We start from the raw sequence: 20,633 nt of genomic DNA, 5'->3' as shown, positions 1-20,633 counted from the left end.
CTAATATTAAATTATCTTATAATTAAATTTCTTTATATTTTTCCTATAATCAAATGTTTTTGTTTTAATCCAAGTCATCATGATCACATCTTTTTAAATTCGATCCACTTGCTATCATTATTTTTAATTAAATAAACCATCTTATTAGACATAATTAGATTGTATTATCCTAATCACATGTTTTCTCTCTTTAAAACACTAGCAAAACCTGAGCATCGTTTTTTACATTAATTTTTTTTAACCCAGCCGGCAGCATGGTGGAGACCACCTATCAAGTCGTTTTCTAAACAATGTCATTGTTAGACAAATTATAGATCATCTAACTAGAGTTGAAAGGACATAATCAAAGCTCAGGCTTTCTTCTCACGCAGACTGCATTTGCACATTCTAATAGATCTTGAGAAACATTGTCTAGGAAATCAAAAGAATTTTTGGTTCGAGAATTAAGCAAGAGAGATTCAAGCAGGGAGGGAAAAAAAAATTCCGTTCCGCTGCAAAATGGCATCTATGTCAAATCAAAGAGCAAGAGCTCTAAGGACATCAAAATTAAATGTTTTCTTCTACAATATCTATCACGAATATCTTATCTGAGAAATTACATTATAATAGCTACCGCAAAACCAGCCCAATAATTTAGCTTAATCATGCCTGAAAAAAAATTGAGGGAAGAAACAGGCACTATTTACATGCATTCTAGTTGTAGGGTCATCTCCAGCTCATCATTTTAAGAGGTTTGAGCTCGTATCTCATCCCATGATCACAATCTCACCTCGTAAGCCTGCCAAATCAAGAATAAGAGCATGAATTAATAGATAGTGGAAAAGCAGTGACAGAAGAAGCAAGGATGAATTACATTTCTCAAGTATCTCGTTGGCCAACTGCAGTAGTGAATCTGCGTCTTCAGCCATCTTTGAAACCCTCTCTGACTCCTTAACTGCTTCAGTTGCAACAAATGATTTGTTTTCTGCTTCTGCAACACTATATGCAGCGTCATTTGCTGCTCCTTCGACAGTATCACCGGTGTCATGTACAGACTTAGGACGCACCTCTTTCTTAGGAGTTGGTGTTTTTGTCCCAAACGAAGAAACTTTCTTTATCTTGTAGCAATTTTGGACCTGTACTTAATTCGTTAAAACTTCAAACCATTCAGTATGTTCTCACAATGTCTATTCAATATAACTTTTGTGCAATTTATTCTCACAGGACAAACTAAAAAACACACACAAGAGGTTGGGCTTTTCTGTTTCTTCTCTTAATGTCAGTCTTTAATTCAGTCATTGAAGGACAAAAGAAAAAAAACACGAGATAGGACTTTCTTTGCAGCCATCACTAGTGGCAAGTTTACTACCATCTAATTCCAAGGAAATTACAAATAACTAATGGACTTTTACAAACCCATATATGAACCTTCATTCTCTCTGTTTTTATGTTTTTTGGGACGTGGCAGTGATCGTCTTTGAGAAATACATTAACTTGCTGCAACATGCTCTTCAATTGCAATTCTCGTCCAAGGAATAAGGCATGAACAAAGAGGTGAGGAGTGCAACAAAATGCAAATGAAAATTAAAAAAAGGGAACAATTTGATTCTACATTATAAATTTATGAGAAATTATTTAGTAGTGTGACAAGGTGCGCATCAGTATTAGGGATATCACCATCAGTAAAGAAGTTCCACTGGAAAGATCAAGATCACTCACCTTTTCAAGTTTTTCCTGAGCTACCAGCCTCCTCAACCTTGAACTTAATTGCCTCCTAAAATTTTGTGGTAGCTCTTGTCTTTGCTGCATGAATTATCAAGGGGGAAAAAAATACACCCGTCATATTTCTTAAAATTCAAAGAGCTAGAAAAATCAACAATGACGAATAAGAAATAACAACGAGCAAATTATGGTTGATTTACATAATTTTATGTTTTCATAATCATTCACCAGTTTCATCCGGATGACAACAAAATTTTTGTAGGGGTCTATTATGTGGTTTCTTTTCTTTTCTTTCCTCTTCCCTTTTCGGGATGGCAACCACTGATGCATGGACAGGGGTGTGGGATATGGATGAAGTGACTTGCTCCTGATACTCTTTACAAATCAGAGGAATATCACCTTGGATTTGTCCTCTGCTCTCCATGCACAGCATGTTAGGTGAGACAGATTTCAAGGGTATTGGTTTTCTCCTATTGCAGCTATAGGATTTAACATGCGGCATGCTTGGCAAGTCCATTTCTAGCCCAAATCTCGAAAAGATGAAGACAACAGTATAAACAGCACATATATATTCAACATCATGTCCAACTACATAATTGCCAGAGATAACAAAATCACGAAGATCATTCTTCCATGTTGCAAATAAATACCTATCTCGATGGTAAATCTATGACTATCAAATACAAAAGGAAAACACATTTTAATGATATGAAATTCATCGGGACCTCAATGTAGCTGATTATTGCGCTAGTATCTGCTCCATTTGGCTCATTAAAGGCTGAAATTGCTTCAAAAATCATGGCATTGTACCTGCCAAATTAAGTAAATCAATCAAATATCATTGCATTGCAGAGATCTCTCAAGCCGCATGCACGTCACAATTCTATGTTACTTTACACAAAGCAACTATAATACTTGTCTTACGATACATACGAACTATGGCACGATATTACCCTAATTGCCACCAACTTACAAGAATTCACAAAACAATCTTGTTCCATTTTTATTTTTTTTGAAAGGGAATACAAAAGAACATACTTAGGAGCGGTTTTCGAATCTGCTGCGGCTTCCGAATAATCATCGATAACAATATCAGCGGCGGCAGCAGCAGCAGAAGTTTGGGGGTTGGGCAGTGGAGTTGCAGCAGCAGCATCAGGAATGGATTTCACTTTTGTCGTCCGAGACTTGTCCTTAACGCTTTGGCTACCGGCACTAACAGTCATATTCCTCCATTTATCCTATTAATATAATAATATGATACAACAACAGCAGCAACAACAACAACAACAAGACGAAGAAGAAGAAGAAGAAGAAACCTTGAGATCGATATTAGAGCGGGAGTAAAGGTAAGGATTGAACTCAGGGTCTCTCTGTATGTTTTTCCATTTTCCAGTACCGTGTTTGGCTACTCCTGCTCTCAACGCTTCTTCTTCCTCTGATGTCCACTTTTGCTTTGGATTCCCCATCTCTCTCTCTCTGTATCGCTCTCTTTTTCTCTCCTTTCCTTCAAAATTTCCGTTTTCTAGGGTTTCTTTATGCTTTCATCTGATATCTTCTTCTTCTTCTTCTTGTTCTTGACCTCAAGGTATCAGGCTAGGCTAGGCAACGCAACCGTTGATTTGTCAGCCCTAATTTGCAATCGAGAACGAAAATCCTGATACGGTGTCGTCCTCTCCTTATTTGACCTATCTTAAAAAAGAGGAAAAATCTGAAACATATTTCCCTACTGTACGTTACATACAAGCACTTTTTTAATTCATATTTCCATCCAAATTGTAATTTTGTTTTTATAAGGAGCTTAATTTTGTCCCGTTAAGCGTTCTAACAGAAACTCTTAATCGGAAAATCAAAGAAGTTTAAGAGTGCAATTGTTATAAAAAATAGTTTGGAGATAAGATTAATAATACTCTTATAGTTTAGGGAGTACTAGGCAGATGACTCGTACATTACTGCGGGTCAATTAATAAACAATATAGATAATTATTCCAATGATAATTAGAAGTGTTAGATCTATATTATTATAAACTTAAATAATTGTTAAATCTATATTTTAGATATGACAACTATGCCAGATACATATTATTTAGGTTTGTTAAACATGTCAGATTCATACCAAAACTTGATGACAACCCCAAACCAGGTTTCTAGGTTTGGCAAAGCAATAAAAAATCTTTAAATGTGCAGCATGATAAGATTGATATAAAATTATTAATGGTATGTATAATATTTATCCTAAAAAATCTAAATATCTATATTGTGGAGCTGGAAAAAAAAAATCATGTCTCAAAACTTTCCTTACCTTAGTAAAAAAAAAATTCACTCTTTTTTAGCTCAAAAAAAAAAAAAAAAGGAGGATTTACTTAGAATCAAGTGGAGTTACGAAAAAAAAATGAGTTATTTAAGATAAACCTTAAAAAATAAATATTATAAGCATGTTAGATCCAAACGACATGAGTTTGAAAATCATGTCAAACCTAAGGTGCTTGAGTCTAATAACCATGTCAAACCTAGGTATTTAAGTCCGACAACCACATTAAATAATAAAAACACCCTTATATACAACCTTGTTTTTATCAAAACCCAAGGATAATCTTATATTTAAACTGTTTCAATAAAAAAAAAAAGATAATGAAACCCTCAACACATGCATATTTCCTTTTAAGGGGTATGGTTGTTTCTTCACCGTTTTGTTAATAAAATAAAATAAAAACTCCTAACCCAAAGATTAAAACTTTGTTTCCTGAAAAGTAAATAATATCTATACTACAACCAAAAAAAATCTAAACAAACCATTTTATCCTTATTCATTTGTTTAATGTAAAATGTATTCCATAAAATAAATTAATCCTACCTCTAGCTGCATACCTAGTAAGTTTTCCTGGCAAATACTACTTTAATTCACAATGATTTATATCTAAAAAAACAGTAAGGAGAAATAACATAGTTATTGTTAATTAATAATATATATATCAAGTAAAAAAAGGGAAGAAAATGACGTCGTTTGGACCCGTTCGAGATAGGAGCGGCTATATTGAAATACTTCACCAATCTAATACGTCCACGTGGCGGTCTTGAGGATGAGAGTTGAAGAGATGACGAACAAGGAAAAGACTAGAGAGCAGAGAAACCAAACCAGCCTTCCCTTCCCTATCCTCAAAAAAAGAAAAGAAAAGATCTGACCGTCAGTGGCATTATTTCATTTATTTGTATTTTCAAGAACTCAACAAAGACTGTGAGATAAATAAATCAAATCAACAAGAATCTCCAAGAACGTCACTGACGTTGTTGTCCTCGATTATTTTCTTTTAACTACCCAAACAACAGCAATGGCGTGATTGTTCTTGCACATAAATAGCAGCAGAGAGCAAGAAAAAGATAGCGGACATTAAGAAATGGAATGCGTGGGAGCTCGGAATTTCGGAGCAATGCCGGCTGTGCTGCTGTCATGTCCATGTCCTGTGTGGAGGTCTAAAACAGGAGCAGCAACACAGCCACAGAGTAGCAGCAGTGCAAAGCAGAGTGTTTTTAAAAGTAATAAACGATTCCGTTTATGTCAAGTGAGGTCAGGAGGAGGTAGTAATAGTAGTCGAGGGATGAATGATAGTTGTAGTAGTGTTGCTGTCAAAGAAGGTATGTTTGCTGATGAAGAGGATTATATTAAAGCCGGTGGTTCTGAGCTTGGTTTTGTACAAATGCAGCGAAAAAAGGCCATGAGTCAACAGTCTAAACTTGCCGACAAGGTGTTTTTTGATTAATTAATTAATTAATTAATTTCCTTTTTCTTTTCATGTTAACATATTAACTTTGTTATTCATTATGCGGTTGCAGTTGCGGCCGATAGCAACAAGCGGAGAAGGTGGAGGAGAACTGGATTTGGTGGTGGTTGGTTGTGGTCCAGCAGGATTAGCTTTAGCTGCAGAATCAGCTAAGTTGGGGTTAAGTGTTGGACTTATTGGTCCTGATCTTCCTTTTACTAATAATTATGGTGTTTGGGAGGATGAATTTAAAGGTATAAATATTTAGTAATTTTTTCCCTTTATTACAAATGCCATGTGTGTTTCACTTAAATTACGTATGGAATATTAAACTAATTTTTTGCCTTCCATTTTTTTTTTTTTTCCATCTTCGTTTGTAACTTGCCTAAGCTTGAGTGAATAATCTAAACTGGGTATTTTTCTTACCACTTGATGCAACTTTTGTTGCAATTCGTAGGCTTGGAAATACTTCTTTTCCTGTTTGGATTAACCTGTATAAATTGTTGTATTTTCAGATCTTGGACTTGATGGGTGTATTGAGCATGTTTGGCGGGATACCATTGTATATCTTAACGACAATGATCCCATTCTGATCGGTCGCTCCTATGGACGAGTTAGTCGATATTTGCTCCATGAAGAGTTGTTGAGGAGGTAAGACTAGCTACAAATAGTGTGTGTTTTCAATAATTGCTTTTATCACAATTTTCATCTTAATCATGCCTTTGATATTGAATTGGAGACCTTTAGAGGTGTATAATCTATATTAATTTCCTCTAGGTGTGTCGAGTCAGGTGTTTCATATCTGAGCTCAAAAGTGGAAAGGATTACCGAAGCAACTGATGGTCATAGTCTTGTAGCTTGTGAACATGGCATTGTAGTTCCATGCAGGTAAATTTTGATGTCCTCAAATTTTTTTAGTCCTTGCTTGGTAAACGTGAATTTTATCTTATTTATGGCATTTAAACCCAAATTTGATTTTTGACATGTTATTATAGGCTTGCTACTGTTGCATCTGGAGCTGCTTCGGGAAAACTCTTGCAGTATGAGGTGGGAGGTCCAAGGGTTTCTGTGCAAACAGCTTATGGTGTGGAAGTTGAGGTATGGGTGAGATATACCATTTTAGAAGTCATTTAAAGCTCAAAGATTATGTGTATAACTTTGTTTATATATTAATAATAAGAGCTGGTTTATTAGCCCTGTTTATCTCCTGTAACTATCAATAATTATGTATTATATGAGCCCTGTTTTTCTATGTCATTTTCTTCCTTCCATATTTTGAAATGAGATGGTAGCCTAATACCGGATTGTCCTCATGCCTACCTAAATTTGAACAAAAGGGAAAAGAAAGGATTGCATGTGTAAACCCTTTTCTTTTCTGAATACATATTGTTGATGGTAAGCAACTTTGAATTAAGAAGCCATTACAATGACTTTCAATTCTCCCTCTCTGGTTTGCACCCTAGGTTTATTCTCTTTGCTGTTACATTGATAATTTCAACCATAGGATCATTCTGAATTTTAAATATTGCTCTATAATTCTCTTCTAAGAAACCGGTGAAGGATTTTGTAAATTGTTCAGAGCTGCAATTCCTTTTGACAATATCACTTTGTTTCTCAATTGCAGGTGGAAAACAATCCATATGATCCTAGCCTAATGGTTTTCATGGATTACAGAGACTACATTAAACAAAAAGTTCAATGTTTAGAAGCTGAATATCCAACATTTCTTTATGCAATGCCCATGTCGTCAACAAGAGTTTTCTTTGAGGTTTGTTCAATATGATTTGTTTTGGATATTTTCAATTTTATTAATAACAATAATGTGCAAAGTTTAAAGAGATAGTAAACTGCAGGAAACTTGTTTGGCCTCAAAAGACGCGATGCCTTTTGACTTGTTAAAGAAAAAGCTCTTGTCAAGGTTAGAGGCCATGGGAATCCGAGTCTTGAAAACCTATGAAGAGGTAATCTTCACAACCAAATCTATGATGCATTCTAGGAGTAGTTTCCTTATCTTTACTTCCAAGACATGTGTTTATTTGCATGCCATGTAAAAACCAATTATGGTTTAAAAAACAAAAGGTGGTTGTCATTGTCATCTGATGTGCCTTTTGACAGTAGTTATATTGTCCCGATATCAATCAGAGGTTATCTGGTTTGATTCCTCCAAATTTGGATTTTTGAGGTATAATAGTTCCGAGGGTGCTTATTGTGCATGTTTAATTGTTGGTATTGCCATTATTGTCATGCATAATGCTGAAGCCCCATGAACAAAGTGCTATTAGTATTTTGCACTAGAAAGCACTTTGCATTCTCGGGAACATAGCTATTTCACAAAAATAGTTGAATTATATTGACAACATTATTGTCGCTTGGGTGCATGAAGCGTAGTGAATAGTTTTTTGATCTGTTAAGCAGGAATGGTCTTATATTCCAGTTGGTGGTTCCTTGCCAAATACTGAGCAAAAAAATCTTGCATTTGGTGCTGCTGCTAGCATGGTGCATCCAGCCACAGGTAAGAACAGTAGGGATAATCTCTGTTTTCTGACATAAATGAAACTTAAAGGCACCTATTCATTCCGTGCTTCATCAAACAGGCTATTCAGTGGTGAGATCATTGTCCGAGGCTCCAAATTATGCTTCCGTAATTGCAAATATATTGAATCAGGATCATTCTAAGGGAAAGCCTATTCTTGAAAGACGTTATGCAAATATATCAATGCAAGGTATGGAACAGTGGACACACAAACATTCCCGAACACCACTTCATCCATTTTACATATCTTCCTTAAAGATGGTAATATCATAATTTCAGCAATCAAAATGGGACATCACTGATGACAGTAGTTACTCACATCTAATTCTTACTGAGTTTGTCAATCTTATTGCGTGAATAAAACAGCACTTCCAGCACAGTGAAATAAGTTTCTTCATTTGACAACTTTTCTTTGGGAGAATCCTCTATACCATGGATTTTAGCTTCCTGTTAGGACTCATTTGGGAACGAATTTTCTAGTCCAGTTTCTGAAAATATTAATAAAGACAAGTTAGCTGATGCTCCTTAACTTATGCTGGAAGATTAATTTATGCTGAATGCTTTTCTTTTTTCTCAGCTTGGAATACTCTTTGGCCACTAGAGAGAAAACGTCAAAGGGCATTCTTTCTCTTTGGACTAGCACTTATATTGCAGCTGGATATTGAAGGCATCAGAATATTTTTCCATACCTTCTTCCGCTTACCCAGCTGGTATGATTAGTATCCTTTTATGTCTACTCCCATCATTTGCCTATACATACTAATTATTAGTATTCTTTTAATATCCGCTTACCCCATTCTTAGTTAGAACTCAATTTCATATGAGCTTGATACAAGTCAATCTGGGATGAAATGTAATACTCGTTCTGGAAAATGAATACACAAAATAATACAGAGGATAGAACTATGCATGCCCTGAGTTAGTAAAGAATCTAGGCAAAATAATGGTTCTGCATCATGTAATGGAAGTGAAGGCAGTGACTGGGAGGTAATGATTTCTGGTGTTTCTTGTTTTATAGCATAATCAACACGCAGTAGAGTTGTGGTTGTGAATGGCTTTGGTAACAATGGTGGTGGGACTACTAGCCATCTTAAAAGAAGTTGTGCTTGTGTCCAAATTTTTTTAGGGAGAATTTTGATTGAGCACATATTCTGTTAAGGAAGTTTTCCGTAACAATGTGTAAATGAAAGAAAAGAGGTTGAGAATGAGGAGAAATAGAGAAGAAAGGATTTTCTACAATTACAGAAACTGTATACTTCATTGCTTGACTCACGTATTTCACATGTCTTATCTGTACAATCTGTTTATCGCTAACCTTCTTGTAACTAAATCTCATCTACCTTCAGCTAACTAACTAACTAACTAACTAACGATACAACTGTAATTTCCCACATGTTTATTCTTAATTCCCACATGCTCAATTATTAAGTAAATCATGTAAAACGTAATAACCAATGCTGCCACTATTCCTTCTCTAAATGTCAAGCTTCTTTCTTCCATCTCATGACAATTACCCTTCCTCTTAAGATTCTTGTCCACAAAAATCTGTGTTAAAATCAGTGAACTGTTGGCTCAATTCTTCCAGGATTTCCCAGGTGGCATCTTCAGCCTTCTGTAAGAATTCTGCGTGTCTGCATGACCACGAATATTTGAATCATGAGCTGTAGATATTGAACTTTTCCTCAAACTACCTCTTGATCCAATTACAGTCCTTCCCTTGAATCTGAGAATTCCTTCTGTAAACTGATATTGTGGCCAGCTATTCTCATAAGATGCCTTTACTTCTTCATGCCAAGCTGGCACCATTACAGTGATTGCATCAACCCTGCCATTAAGCATATCAATCTGTTTATTTCCAACAGTTGCTCATTCTTCTTCAAATATTCTGGACAATGCATCAGTTTTCACATTTTCCTTTCCTTTTTTGTAATGAATTTGATATCTAAGCCCTATTAACACGGTTAACCCTTTCTTCTGTATTGGTGTATGGATCTTCTGTTCAAGTAGGAACTTCAGGCTCTCATGATCTGTTTTTATGATGAATTGATTATGCTCCAAGTAGTGCCTCCACCTTTCAACTGCCATCAAAATGGCCATATATTTTGCTTTGTAGATTGATAACCTCAGGTGTCTTAGTCTCAAAGCCTTGCTGAAGTAAGCTAGAGGTCTACCTTCTTGGCTCAACACTGTTTCCAATCCACTGGAACAAGCATCAGTTTCCAATACAAAGACCTTATCAAAATCAGGCAGTGCCACCACTGGTGCTGTGCTTAGAGCTACTTTAAGTTTATTAAATGCATCTTGAGCCTTATCATTCCATACAAAACTGTTCTTTTTCAGTAAGTCAGTAAATGGTTTGCTAATCATGCCAAACCCTTGAATAAACTTTCTGTAGTAACCTGCTAAGCTTAAGAACCCTCTTAATTCTTTGATAGCAGAAGGTACTGGCCAATCCTTAACAGCTTCAGTCTTTTTAGGATCAATGGTTTCTTCTTTCTTTGAGATAACATGCCCAAGATACTCAACTTGCCTTTTACAGAAAGAACATTTTGATCTTTTTGGAAAAAGCTGGTTGTTCTTTGGTTGCTCCAATACTAATTTAAGATGACTAATATGTAACTGTAAGGTAGAGCTATATACTAGTATATCATAAAAAAATACCAGTATAAACTTTCTCAAATTAGGTTCTAACACATTATTTATCAATGTATGGAATGTAGTCGGAGCATTTGTTAATTCAAAAGGCATTACCTTGAATTCGTAGTGGCCATGGTGAGTTCTGAAGGCTGTTTTCTCCACATCTGCTTCAAACATTCTCACTTGATGGTATGCTGACCTAATATCCAACTTAGAGAAGAACCGTGATCCATGAAGTTCATTCAGCAGGTCATCAACTAACAAAATTGGGAGCTTATTTTGAACAGTTAAACTATTCAGATGTCCATAGTCTATGCAGAATCTCCATGTGTTGTCTTTCTTCTTGACTAGAAGGACTAGGGAAGCAAATGAGCTCCTGCTGTGTTGAATAATCCCATTCTTTAGCATCTCTTTTACTAGCCTTTCAATTTCTTCCTTCTGAATAAAAAAACTTCTATATGGCCTAATGTTCACAGACTTTGCTCCTGGAAATAATGGAATCTTGTGGTCTAAGTTCCTGACAGGAGAAAGTTGTGTGGATTCTGCAAACACCATGTGAAACTCTTTCAGCAATGCTTCTACTACTGGATCTTTTTTATAATTCACTGCCGCCTCTACAACTTCAATTGCAAAGAACTGTCCATCAAATCCACATATAGCTTTCTTAAGACTTTTGTAAGCCTTGGTTGCCATGATCTCTTGTAGTCTTACTTCATTTACTACGCCTTTAAGTTCAATCATTCTTTCTTCTTTCTTGAATGAAAGTTTCAGTTTAACAAAATCAAACAATATAGGTGAATAAACCCTTTACCAATCCACTCCTAACACCATGTCACATCTCCCCAACTCTTGATTTGCAAACTTGCATGAACCACTAGAAGTTGTGCGCATCACATCTCATAATATTTTCATTCGCCACGGTGACTGCCAACACCTTTTCATCAATGAAGCTGTGCGTACTTTCACTGTGTATTGATATTTGAGCTCCTCCCCTTGACAACTTCCTTTTTTTCTAATAGTGTTATCAACATAGTTTTCTGCCGTAGCATTCAGAGATAGCCCATTTTCTTCTATCCCATCTTCCTCCACAGTTTTCACTTCTCCTTGTTCTTCAGTCTAAAAAAACTCTTCACTTCCATCTTCCAATCTTTCCATCATATGCAGTCCTTTCACAGTACATTTATGTCCAGGGTTGAATTTTTCTCCACACTTAAACACAATCCAATCTTCCTTCTTTGCTCATAAAGATTGTCAGAGGATTGTTCTCAGCCATTTAACATTTCACCCTTTGATTGATACAAAGGTTTTGTTTGGAAACTACATGTTGGTCTTCCAAAGACATTTGCTAGAGGTCTGGGCATCATTCTGTTCTTCTTGGCTATTGCATAGTTAGACTCCTCTTGCTACTTGGCCTGTTCAAAGGCTTGCATGAGTGTTGTTGACTTCAAGATTTTCAGCATTGATCTAATGTCTTCTTTAAGCCCATTAATAAAGCTGGACACATAGTATGCTTCTGGCAAGGAAGGATTTCATGAACTCATTAACGATTTGAGCTCTTCAAATTTTTCCACATAATCCTCTAAACTCTTTTCCTGTTTCAGCCTGTTAAACTCTTCAACCACATCATTGTGATTCCCAAATCTTACACAAATCCCTTTAGAACCCAGTTGGCTAAGTCATTGCCCCATACCAAGAATCCCTCAAACCAGATCTCTGCTCTCCCTTCCAGGTATGAAGAAGCAATTTCAATCCATTAGTGTGCAGGTATGAAGTGCATTTTAAAGAATTTGTGACACTTCATGATCCTACCTCTTAGATTCTCTCCAAAAAAAGTAGGTAATTCTACTCTTGGAAAGATTGCATTATATCCTCCCCTGTTGCCTTCTAGAATTCCCATATTATCTCCTCGATTGCCATTCCTTTGAGGAGGAATGCTTCCTTCAATGTTAGTATTCGACCTTCTTCCTCCTTCATTATTATGAGTGACCTTTAAGGAATTCAAGGCTGTCAACGTTGTATCCATCTGTACTTGTAGCTGCTCCATCTTCTTGCTTAATTCTGTTCCTTGCAATGTGACTTCAGCTCTGATTATTACTTGTATTTCTTCATCAGTATGCCTGCTATGCTCCTCCAAAGATCTCATCCTGTTACTATCTACCATGGTTGAGAATGACAGGATGTTCTTGCTTGGATCTTTGTAGCTCTGATACCAAGGAAGTTTTCCTTAACAATGTGTAAATGAAAGAAAAGAGGTTGAGGATGAGAAGAAATAGAGAAGAAATTACAGAAACTGTATACTTGATTACTTGACTCACACATCTTTCACATGTCTTATTTATACAATCTGTTTATTGCTAACCTTCTTGTAACTAAATCTCAATTAACTTCAACTAACTAGCTGATACACTGTTATTTCCCGCATGCTCAATTGTCAAGTAAATCATGCAAAATGTAATAACCAATGCTGCTGCTATTCCTTCTCTAACTGTCAAGCTTCTTTCTTCCATCTCATGACATTTTCAAAACCTAATTTTGGGCACTCAACTATGCTTAGCAGCATAATTCCTATAATGGCAGGTTGCTTGCAGAGCTTAACCTATCATTTACTTTTTGTCCTGTAAGTTTCAATTATTCAAAATTAACCTCATGCTAATAATTTGTTCAATAACTTTATTTGTAAAATTGGCTCAATTTAACAAAAATGACGTATTGGCTGAAAATTGAACCCATATACCAGATAAATTTTGTCATGTGAACTTAGTTGTACAGTTAAAAGACCCATAAAAGCGAAATAGATTCTTTTGATATTGTATGGTTTCAGGTTGTATTGTGATTGGTCAAGATCTTAAAGGGTTTCTAACTGTTTTAGCAAAGAAATTAGGGTTTAGATTTTGGGATGAAATTGGTTGTGTCTCATGATTTAATAACAGTGTTATTGAACAAATTATTAACAGGAGCAATTTTGAATCAGCCTTAATAGAAGGTAAGCAGTTCTCAAATAGCATGATAGCCAGAGATGTTAGAGAAATTCATTGCTAAAGAAAATAGGGGAAGCATGGCTGCCAATTCTAATTGATTTTACACATAAATTAATAGGGGTGAGCTAAATCTGTAAATAGATGCTGGACTTGCTTGCATTGCACTTTTACTTTGGAATAACTGATAGATGTGTTGGTTTGCAGGATGTGGCAGGGATTTCTTAGCTCCTCTCTCTCCTCAGCTGATCTCATGTTATTTGCCTTGTATATGTTTGTTATTGCACGAAATGATTTGAGAATGTGCCTTGTCAGGCACCTGCTTTCCGATCCAACAGGAGCAACTATGATAAGAACTTATCTGACAGTGTAGACCTATCTTTTTTATGATTTTTTTCACTCTGTTGAGTTCTGTTTTGCACTGCTGTTTAGGATACTTGAAGGCCACCCGTGTTGAAAAACTAGGTATATGTATATATATAAATTTTATGTGTATATTCATCCGTTTGCTTAAACGTGATGGAGACATTGTTGTTTTGATCCCATAACTTGTGTAGATGCTCATCGTATCTATGGCATCTTTTTCTTGACGAACTTGATTTGCTATGGATTTAGTGCGTATCCTGCATTAATTTTTCCTTCAGCATAGCATGCCTTCCCCAAATCTTTACCTAGATCACTAGATCTTGTTGATAGTTCAGGGAGTGAAGGTTTGCTAATTTCAGTGTCTATACATCATAAATTGTGATTTTACTCTTGCTTCTCCTAGGCTCTAGATTTTCTCCCACCTTGTGTGTTCTGCATCTACTAAAGCAAAACTAACGAGAATGACGTATCTATAGAAATACTTCTTCCCTTCTCATAAAAAGCAAAAGGAAAATATGGAACACCGAAGCTTCATCTGCAGGCTGCAGTTAATATAGCCACAAGCAATTTTATGCCTGATCCTTGTTTTAGACAAAATTTTAGCATCTTCTAAAGCGTGCAAATAAATATTTGCTCATCGGGGGGCACCAGAGGTAAATTTTATGATGAAGGTCAATTGTTAGACTCTTTCAAATGAGAAATGATTGTTCAGAATTTCATACCCATATCGTGTTCCTTAAAGCTGGAATAGCATGAGAAACACCAATGAAATAAACCCAGAATCAATTTCTTGGGGATTTTCTAAAATTAAAAATAAAAATAAAAATAAAAATTTATTCTTGATTTGATATTTAAACATCTAAAGCTGAAAATATTTATTGGGAGTTGATTTGTCAGGAAGTGTTAGTAATCATTGAAAGAGATGGTCACCAAATTTTTAATCAAGGAAAAGGTGGGGAACTTTCATAGACCTACTTTTCATTCTTTTATACCGGTGGAAAATAGCAACGCAAATACAAAAGAATAAGTCAGTCAACTTGAAGGTTTCCATAATGGCGGCCTTCTTGCATTATCTAATCGAGGGAAAATTAGTTGATGATCAGTCCATTTCCAATTCATTTGTGCTGGTTTGACTCTCATCTTTCCATTGCAAGAGCTGAGCAATCCTCTCATGTCATCAATTCAGTGGGTGGCAAGGAAATAAACAGCTTTTCTAGGCGAACTTCAGTCAACTTGTTCTTTCCTTCGCAGAAGAATTTCATCTATGGATATTGTTTCTCCTCTGATTGGCATGGTTCACAGCTTGTGCATTTCTGCTGCTGCAAGGTTGAGCTATGTTGTTAATGTGGATCAAAGGATTGACTCCCTCTCAACAGCACTAAATGAATTGAAGGACAAAAGGGATGACTTGAAGAGAAAGGTTGAGCGAGCTGAGGTGGAGGGATTAACCTGCACAAGCCAAGTCAAAGGGTGGCTACAAAGAGTTGAAGTTATCGAAGCTGAATCAAGCTCCATCATTGAAGATCTTGAACAGAGAAGACGATGCTGTGTGGGCTGCAATGCTTGCTGTTCAACATACAAGCTCAGCAAGAAAGCTTCGAAGCTGCTAGACAGAGCTAATGAACTGATTGTAAAAGGAGCTTTTGATGTCGTCGCTGATGACCCAATTCCTGATGCTGTTGAGGAGATGCCGAGTAGGCCAGCTGTCGGACTCAATATGATGTTAGAAAGAGCTCGACAATTTCTGGCAGAGGATGGAGTTGGAACAGTTGGAATTTATGGAATGGGGGGAGTCGGGAAGACAACTCTCTTGAAGACTATTAACAACGAATTTCTCACCAAACACCACCATTTTGATGTAGTAATATGGGTTGTGGTCTCAAAAGAATTTGTTGCCGATAAAATCCAAAGGGCTGTCGGGGCCAGGTTGGGTTTGCCGTGGGAAGAATCGGAAAGCCACGAGCAACGAGCACTGAAAATACATAAACTTATGAGAAGGAAAAAGTTCCTCCTTTTGTTAGATGATGTCTGGGAGGGAATTGATCTTCTGAATGTGGGAATCCCTGTTCCAGAGAAAACGAGCAAATGCAAAGTGATATTCACAACACGTTCATTGGATGTGTGTACTGGCATGAATGCTCACCAGAAGCTGAGAGTTGAGTTCTTGGGTGAGGAAGACTCGTGGAAACTCTTCTGCGAGAATGTTGGGGAAAAGGAGATTTTTGATTCAGAAACTATTCGGGCGTATGCTGAGACCATTGTGAGAAAATGCGGAGGCTTGCCGCTTGCCTTGATCACAATTGGAAAAGCCATGGCCAATAAAGAGACTGAAGAGGAATGGAAGTACGCAATTGAGGTATTGAACAGATCTCCCTCTGAAATTCGAGGCATGGAAGATGTATTTTCTCTTCTAAAGTTCAGCTATGACAATCTGGAGACCGATGCACTGAGGTCATGCTTCTTATACTGTTCCCTGTTCCCTGAAGACTACTCCATCGAGAAAGAGCAGCTTATAGAGTACTGGATTGGGGAAGGATTTCTAGGCAGTTTCCATGCTAGCTATGTGTATAATCAGGGGCATGCTCTAATTGGTTCTCTTAAAGTTGCATGCCTGCTCGAAACCGGCGAAGAGAAAACTCAAGTGAAGATGCATGATGTAGTCAGGAGTTTTGCCTTATGGATAGCTTCCAAATGTGGATTGAACAATCAGTTTCTAGTGGAGGCCAGTACGGGGCTGACAGAAGCACCCAGAGCTGATCACTGGAGACATGCACTGCGAATTTCATTGTTTGATAATGGAATAACGACACTAGCAGAGATTCCCGAGTGCCCCAGATTGTCGACCTTGTTGCTCCAATGGAACAGTGGTTTGAACAGGATTCCAAATACCTTTCTCCACTTTATGCCTGCTTTAAGAGTCCTGGATTTGTCGTTTACCGGTCTTAGAGAGATTCCAGTATCCATCAATGAGTTAGTTGAGTTGCGGCATCTTGATTTATCAGGGACAAAGATAACTTCATTGCCTAAAGAGCTTGGAGATCTGGCCAAGTTGCAGCATTTGGATCTGCAGCGAACACATTCTCTTAGAATAATTCCACAAGAAGCTATATCAGGACTTCAGCAATTGCGAATTTTGAATGTTTATTACAGCTATGGAGTTTGGGAACAGCAGGATAATGAAGTTGGATTTGAAGACTTGCAATCCTTGAAGAATCTTACCACACTTGGTATCACTATTAATGAATCGAATACCCTGAAGAGGCTCCATAGTTTCAGCGGCTTGCTAAAAGTGATACAGTATCTTTACATTAAACAATGTGATGGCTTATTTTACTTGCAACTGTCACTGAATTCCAGTTTTGGCGAAAGGTTGAGAAGGCTTAGCATCAATAACTGTTATGACCTGCAGTACTTGCAAGTTGACGAAGAGGCTGGTAAAAAATGGTTGCCCAGCCTGGAGGTTGTGGCTTTACATGGCCTTCCCAACTTGGAAACAGTGTGGAAGAATCCGGTGACTCGGGAATGTCTGCAGAATCTTCAATCTATAAATATCTGGCACTGCCGCAAGTTGAGGAATGTTTCCTGGGTTTTACAACTTCCAAAGCTAGAGGTGATTTACTTAATGCACTGCGAAGAAATGGAAGAAGTTGTCAGCAGGAGTGGGATACCAAGTGAAGATTCAAAGGCATTTCGAAGCCTTCGAACTCTGTCTATCCGCAACCTGCCAAAACTAAGGAGTATTACTCCATGGGAACTGGCTTTCCCTTCCTTGGAGAGCATTGCAGTAATTGATTGCCCCAACCTGAAACAGCTATCGATCAAAACTCACGGCACCTCAACTTTACCTACTGTATATGGAAACCAGGAATGGTGGGATGAGCTTGAATGGAATGAAGCCAGCAGCGAAACTGCTTTCGTTCCACACTTCATGCCAATTTGATCCTTCCTGTCGTCATTTCAAGTATATCTTATGTTAAAAAATCATCTCAACCCAAAAGTTTAAGCTATTGGGTTGAGATGGCTCTTTGATATATTGTAGTAATTGATTGCCCCAACCTGAAACAGCTATCGATCAAAACTCACGGCACCTCAACTTTACCTACTGTATATGGAAACCAGGAATGGTGGGATGAGCTTGAATGGAATGAAGCCAGCAGCGAAACTGCTTTCGTTCCACACTTCATGCCAATTTGATCCTTCCTGTCGTCATTTCAAGTATATCTTATGTCAAAAAATCATCTCAACCCAAAAGCTTAAACTATTGGGTTGAGATGACTCTTTGATATATTACAGTAATTGATTGCCCCAACCTGAAACAGCTATCGATCAAAACTCACGGCACCTCAACTTTACCTACTGTATATGGAAACCAGGAATGGTGGGATGAGCTTGAATGGAATGAAGCCAGCAGCGAAACTGCTTTCGTTCCACAATTCATGCCAATTTGATCCTTCCTGTCGTCATTTCAAGTATATCTTATGTCAAAAAATCATCTCAACCTAAAAGCTTAAGCTATTGGGTTGAGATGACTCTTTGATATATTACAGTAATTGATTGCCCCGACCTGAAACAGCTATCGATCAAAACTCACGGCACCTCAACTTTACCTATCTTGAATGAAATAAAGCCAGCAGCGAAACTGCTTTTGCTCCACACTACATGCCAATTTGATCTTTCCTATCGTCATTTCAAGTATATCTTATGTCAAAAAATCATCTCAACCCAAAAGCTTAAGCTATTGGGTTGAGATGACTCTTTGATATGATATCAGTATCTTAATGACCTAGTAGTCACGAGTTCAAATCTAGTATCATGTCCAATTCATATAAAACACAGAGTTGAGTTAGTATAAATACACGAACCTCAAGTATAAAAACAACTTACGGTTATTTGAGAATTTACTTTTTTTATTGTTATTTTAAGATCAATTACTTTAATGTTATTTTAATTATTAGAATTAAAAGAATATTTTACAAAACGAACACTATAATAAATTTTGTTAAGTTAATTTAGAAAATCAGATTTTTTTTAACAAAAAACAATTATATTTATTTCATCATCTTTTTTAATATAATTTATGCCTCTATTTATAAATATAAAAGAAAATAATTATTTTTTTTAGTAATTATATGAAACAGTTACAACTATTTTATAACTCTTTTAAATTGTTAAAGAAGATTCATCCTTGAAATTTAACTCAAAAACCAACATAATCATCTATCATAGATGATCATTTCTTACCAAAAACAAAAATAGATGCTTTGTCGAGCTCTTCAATACATCAAGGTTGTTTCGATCCAAAAGGTTATATAATAGATAGATTAGAGTTTTACATAAAGATTTGTTTTTTACAATACATTTAATATCATTTCCAATTTATGTGGAATTCAAAGTTAACCTACCATAAATAGATGAATCTCAAGTATAAAGAAGATTTAACTGTGATTTGAGATTTTTTTTTTTTTTATCTCTTAGATAGTGTTTGTTTAAGAGGTTGCGTCTGTGTTTTGTTTAAAATACAAATATAAAATGTTTGGTAATGAAAAAAACATAGTTTATTATTCATGGATCCCACGGTAATTTGCGTTTAAAATGCATGAGGAAGGAAAGTAGCTCCTTGCTGCTTCTTGCGTGGATGAGAAGTTCATTGAACAGTGTAGCCATTTAGTAAACAATGGCCCTCCACTGTTCTGGCTGGACCAGGTCCAGTCTAAAGTTCAAAATGCATTGAATTTTGGTTAAATCCTAATAGATAATCATAAACTAATTATGATATTCATTTTGTACTTTTAAAATATGATAAAAATATAATTTTATTTTTTTTTAGAAAATATGCATGAGAAACTTTTAAAATTTGTCTGTATTCACAAAAAAAAAACATATTTATTTTTATCTTTTTAACTGAGAAATTTTTTATTTTTTTGGATTTTTTTAAAATTTCAAGGAAAATCATGTATTTTTAATATTAGATCAGTATCTTACAATGTAAATCTATAACCTGATATTAAATAAAATTGTTTGAAAAACACATGGAACCCATAAATAATTGCAAAATGATATTTGAAACTTTGAAAACTTATTAAAATTAGACTAAAGTCATGTTTGGTAAAAAAAAAAAAAAAAACAGAAATACAAAGCTTGTAATTGCATTTTTTCTTTAGCAAGTTTTGGCTTTACTAAACAAAGCCTCAGGGAAAACTAAAAAAATGAACCCAACACTAGTTGTATGTGACCGAAAAGTTGAGAAACCTAAATTTCATTCTTCATTATGTCAGCACTCCAACAATAAAGGCTTGCAAGTAACTTTGCAAAGGTATAGATTAACTATTCAAAAGAAATGGTTCGAAATCTTCACCTTTTATTTTACTACAGACTTGTCTCTCTCTCTCCAGCATGGACTGGTTGTTTTCAACATCATTGCTTGCTTAGCATACTAATATATAATATTTAACGTGATTCGGTACAATTATTATTATTATATTAAAAAAAAACAAAATTTTACAATAAAATAAAAATAAAAAATCATTAACTCTGCTCAACTATCATCACTCATCTTTTCTTTTAATAGTAGTGCTGTAATTGCAGCTCATTCTCTCCTATATTAATTTTAAATAACAACACGGTACGCATATTAATTATTCCACCTCTTCGGGTTTCAAAATTGCT

General features: G+C 36.0%; 3 protein-coding genes across 4 annotated transcripts; 2 read left to right on the top strand and 1 right to left on the bottom strand.

The window, feature by feature from the left end:
* Window positions 1-455: 455 nt before the first annotated feature.
* On the bottom strand, window positions 456-3,394 carry LOC118047967 (telomere repeat-binding factor 4). Its single transcript, XM_035057443.2, has 6 exons — window positions 3,018-3,394; window positions 2,740-2,939; window positions 2,427-2,511; window positions 1,699-1,782; window positions 854-1,115; window positions 456-778 (listed from the first exon to the last, which is right to left on the bottom strand). The coding sequence occupies exons 1-6, from the start codon at window positions 3,165-3,167 to the stop codon at window positions 747-749; spliced, it is 813 nt and encodes a 270-aa protein (XP_034913334.1). The 5' UTR covers window positions 3,168-3,394; the 3' UTR covers window positions 456-746.
* A 1,424-nt stretch (window positions 3,395-4,818) lies between these two features.
* On the top strand, window positions 4,819-14,195 carry LOC118047969 (lycopene epsilon cyclase, chloroplastic). Of its 2 annotated transcripts, none has more exons than XM_073410099.1 (11): window positions 4,819-5,441; window positions 5,530-5,710; window positions 5,972-6,107; window positions 6,234-6,344; window positions 6,452-6,554; window positions 7,081-7,224; window positions 7,310-7,417; window positions 7,872-7,968; window positions 8,051-8,179; window positions 8,567-8,699; window positions 10,710-10,740. In XM_073410099.1, the coding sequence occupies exons 1-11, from the start codon at window positions 5,094-5,096 to the stop codon at window positions 10,723-10,725; spliced, it is 1,506 nt and encodes a 501-aa protein (XP_073266200.1). In that variant the 5' UTR covers window positions 4,819-5,093; the 3' UTR covers window positions 10,726-10,740. The 2 variants fall into 2 exon arrangements, with proteins under 2 accessions (XP_073266200.1, XP_034913336.1); XM_035057445.2 differs by lacking the exon at window positions 10,710-10,740 and adding an exon at window positions 13,809-14,195 and having other exon boundaries at window positions 4,820-5,441.
* A 210-nt stretch (window positions 14,196-14,405) lies between these two features.
* Window positions 14,406-18,568, top strand: LOC118047968 (disease resistance protein RPS2). The gene has a single exon (XM_035057444.2). The coding sequence runs from the start codon at window positions 15,232-15,234 to the stop codon at window positions 17,905-17,907; it is 2,676 nt and encodes an 891-aa protein (XP_034913335.1). The 5' UTR covers window positions 14,406-15,231; the 3' UTR covers window positions 17,908-18,568.
* Window positions 18,569-20,633: the final 2,065 nt, after the last annotated feature.

Source organism: Populus alba, chromosome 6 (assembly GCF_005239225.2).
Source record: "Populus alba chromosome 6, ASM523922v2, whole genome shotgun sequence".
NCBI classification, from domain to species: Eukaryota; Viridiplantae; Streptophyta; class Magnoliopsida; order Malpighiales; family Salicaceae; genus Populus; species Populus alba.
The sequence above is the reverse complement of the archived record's forward strand: the minus strand, read 5'-3'. Positions and strand labels throughout refer to the sequence as shown.

Excerpts from the sequence above, each read along its gene's own strand:
- LOC118047967 (XM_035057443.2), bottom strand. The coding sequence starts at position 3,167 with ATGGGGAATCCAAAGCAAAAGTGGACATCAGAGGAAGAAGAAGCGTTG. Across the intron at positions 2,940-3,017 it reads GCTCTAATATCGATCTCAAG|GATAAATGGAGGAATATGAC; the intron begins GTTTCTTCTTCT and ends TTATATTAATAG. Across the intron at positions 1,783-2,426 it reads CAATAATCAGCTACATTGAG|CAAAGACAAGAGCTACCACA; the intron begins GTCCCGATGAAT and ends TAATTCATGCAG.
- LOC118047969 (XM_035057445.2), top strand. The coding sequence starts at position 5,094 with ATGGAATGCGTGGGAGCTCGGAATTTCGGAGCAATGCCGGCTGTGCTG. Across the intron at positions 5,442-5,529 it reads AGTCTAAACTTGCCGACAAG|TTGCGGCCGATAGCAACAAG; the intron begins GTGTTTTTTGAT and ends ATGCGGTTGCAG. Across the intron at positions 8,700-13,808 it reads TTCTTCCGCTTACCCAGCTG|GATGTGGCAGGGATTTCTTA; the intron begins GTATGATTAGTA and ends GTTGGTTTGCAG.
- LOC118047968 (XM_035057444.2), top strand. The coding sequence starts at position 15,232 with ATGGATATTGTTTCTCCTCTGATTGGCATGGTTCACAGCTTGTGCATT.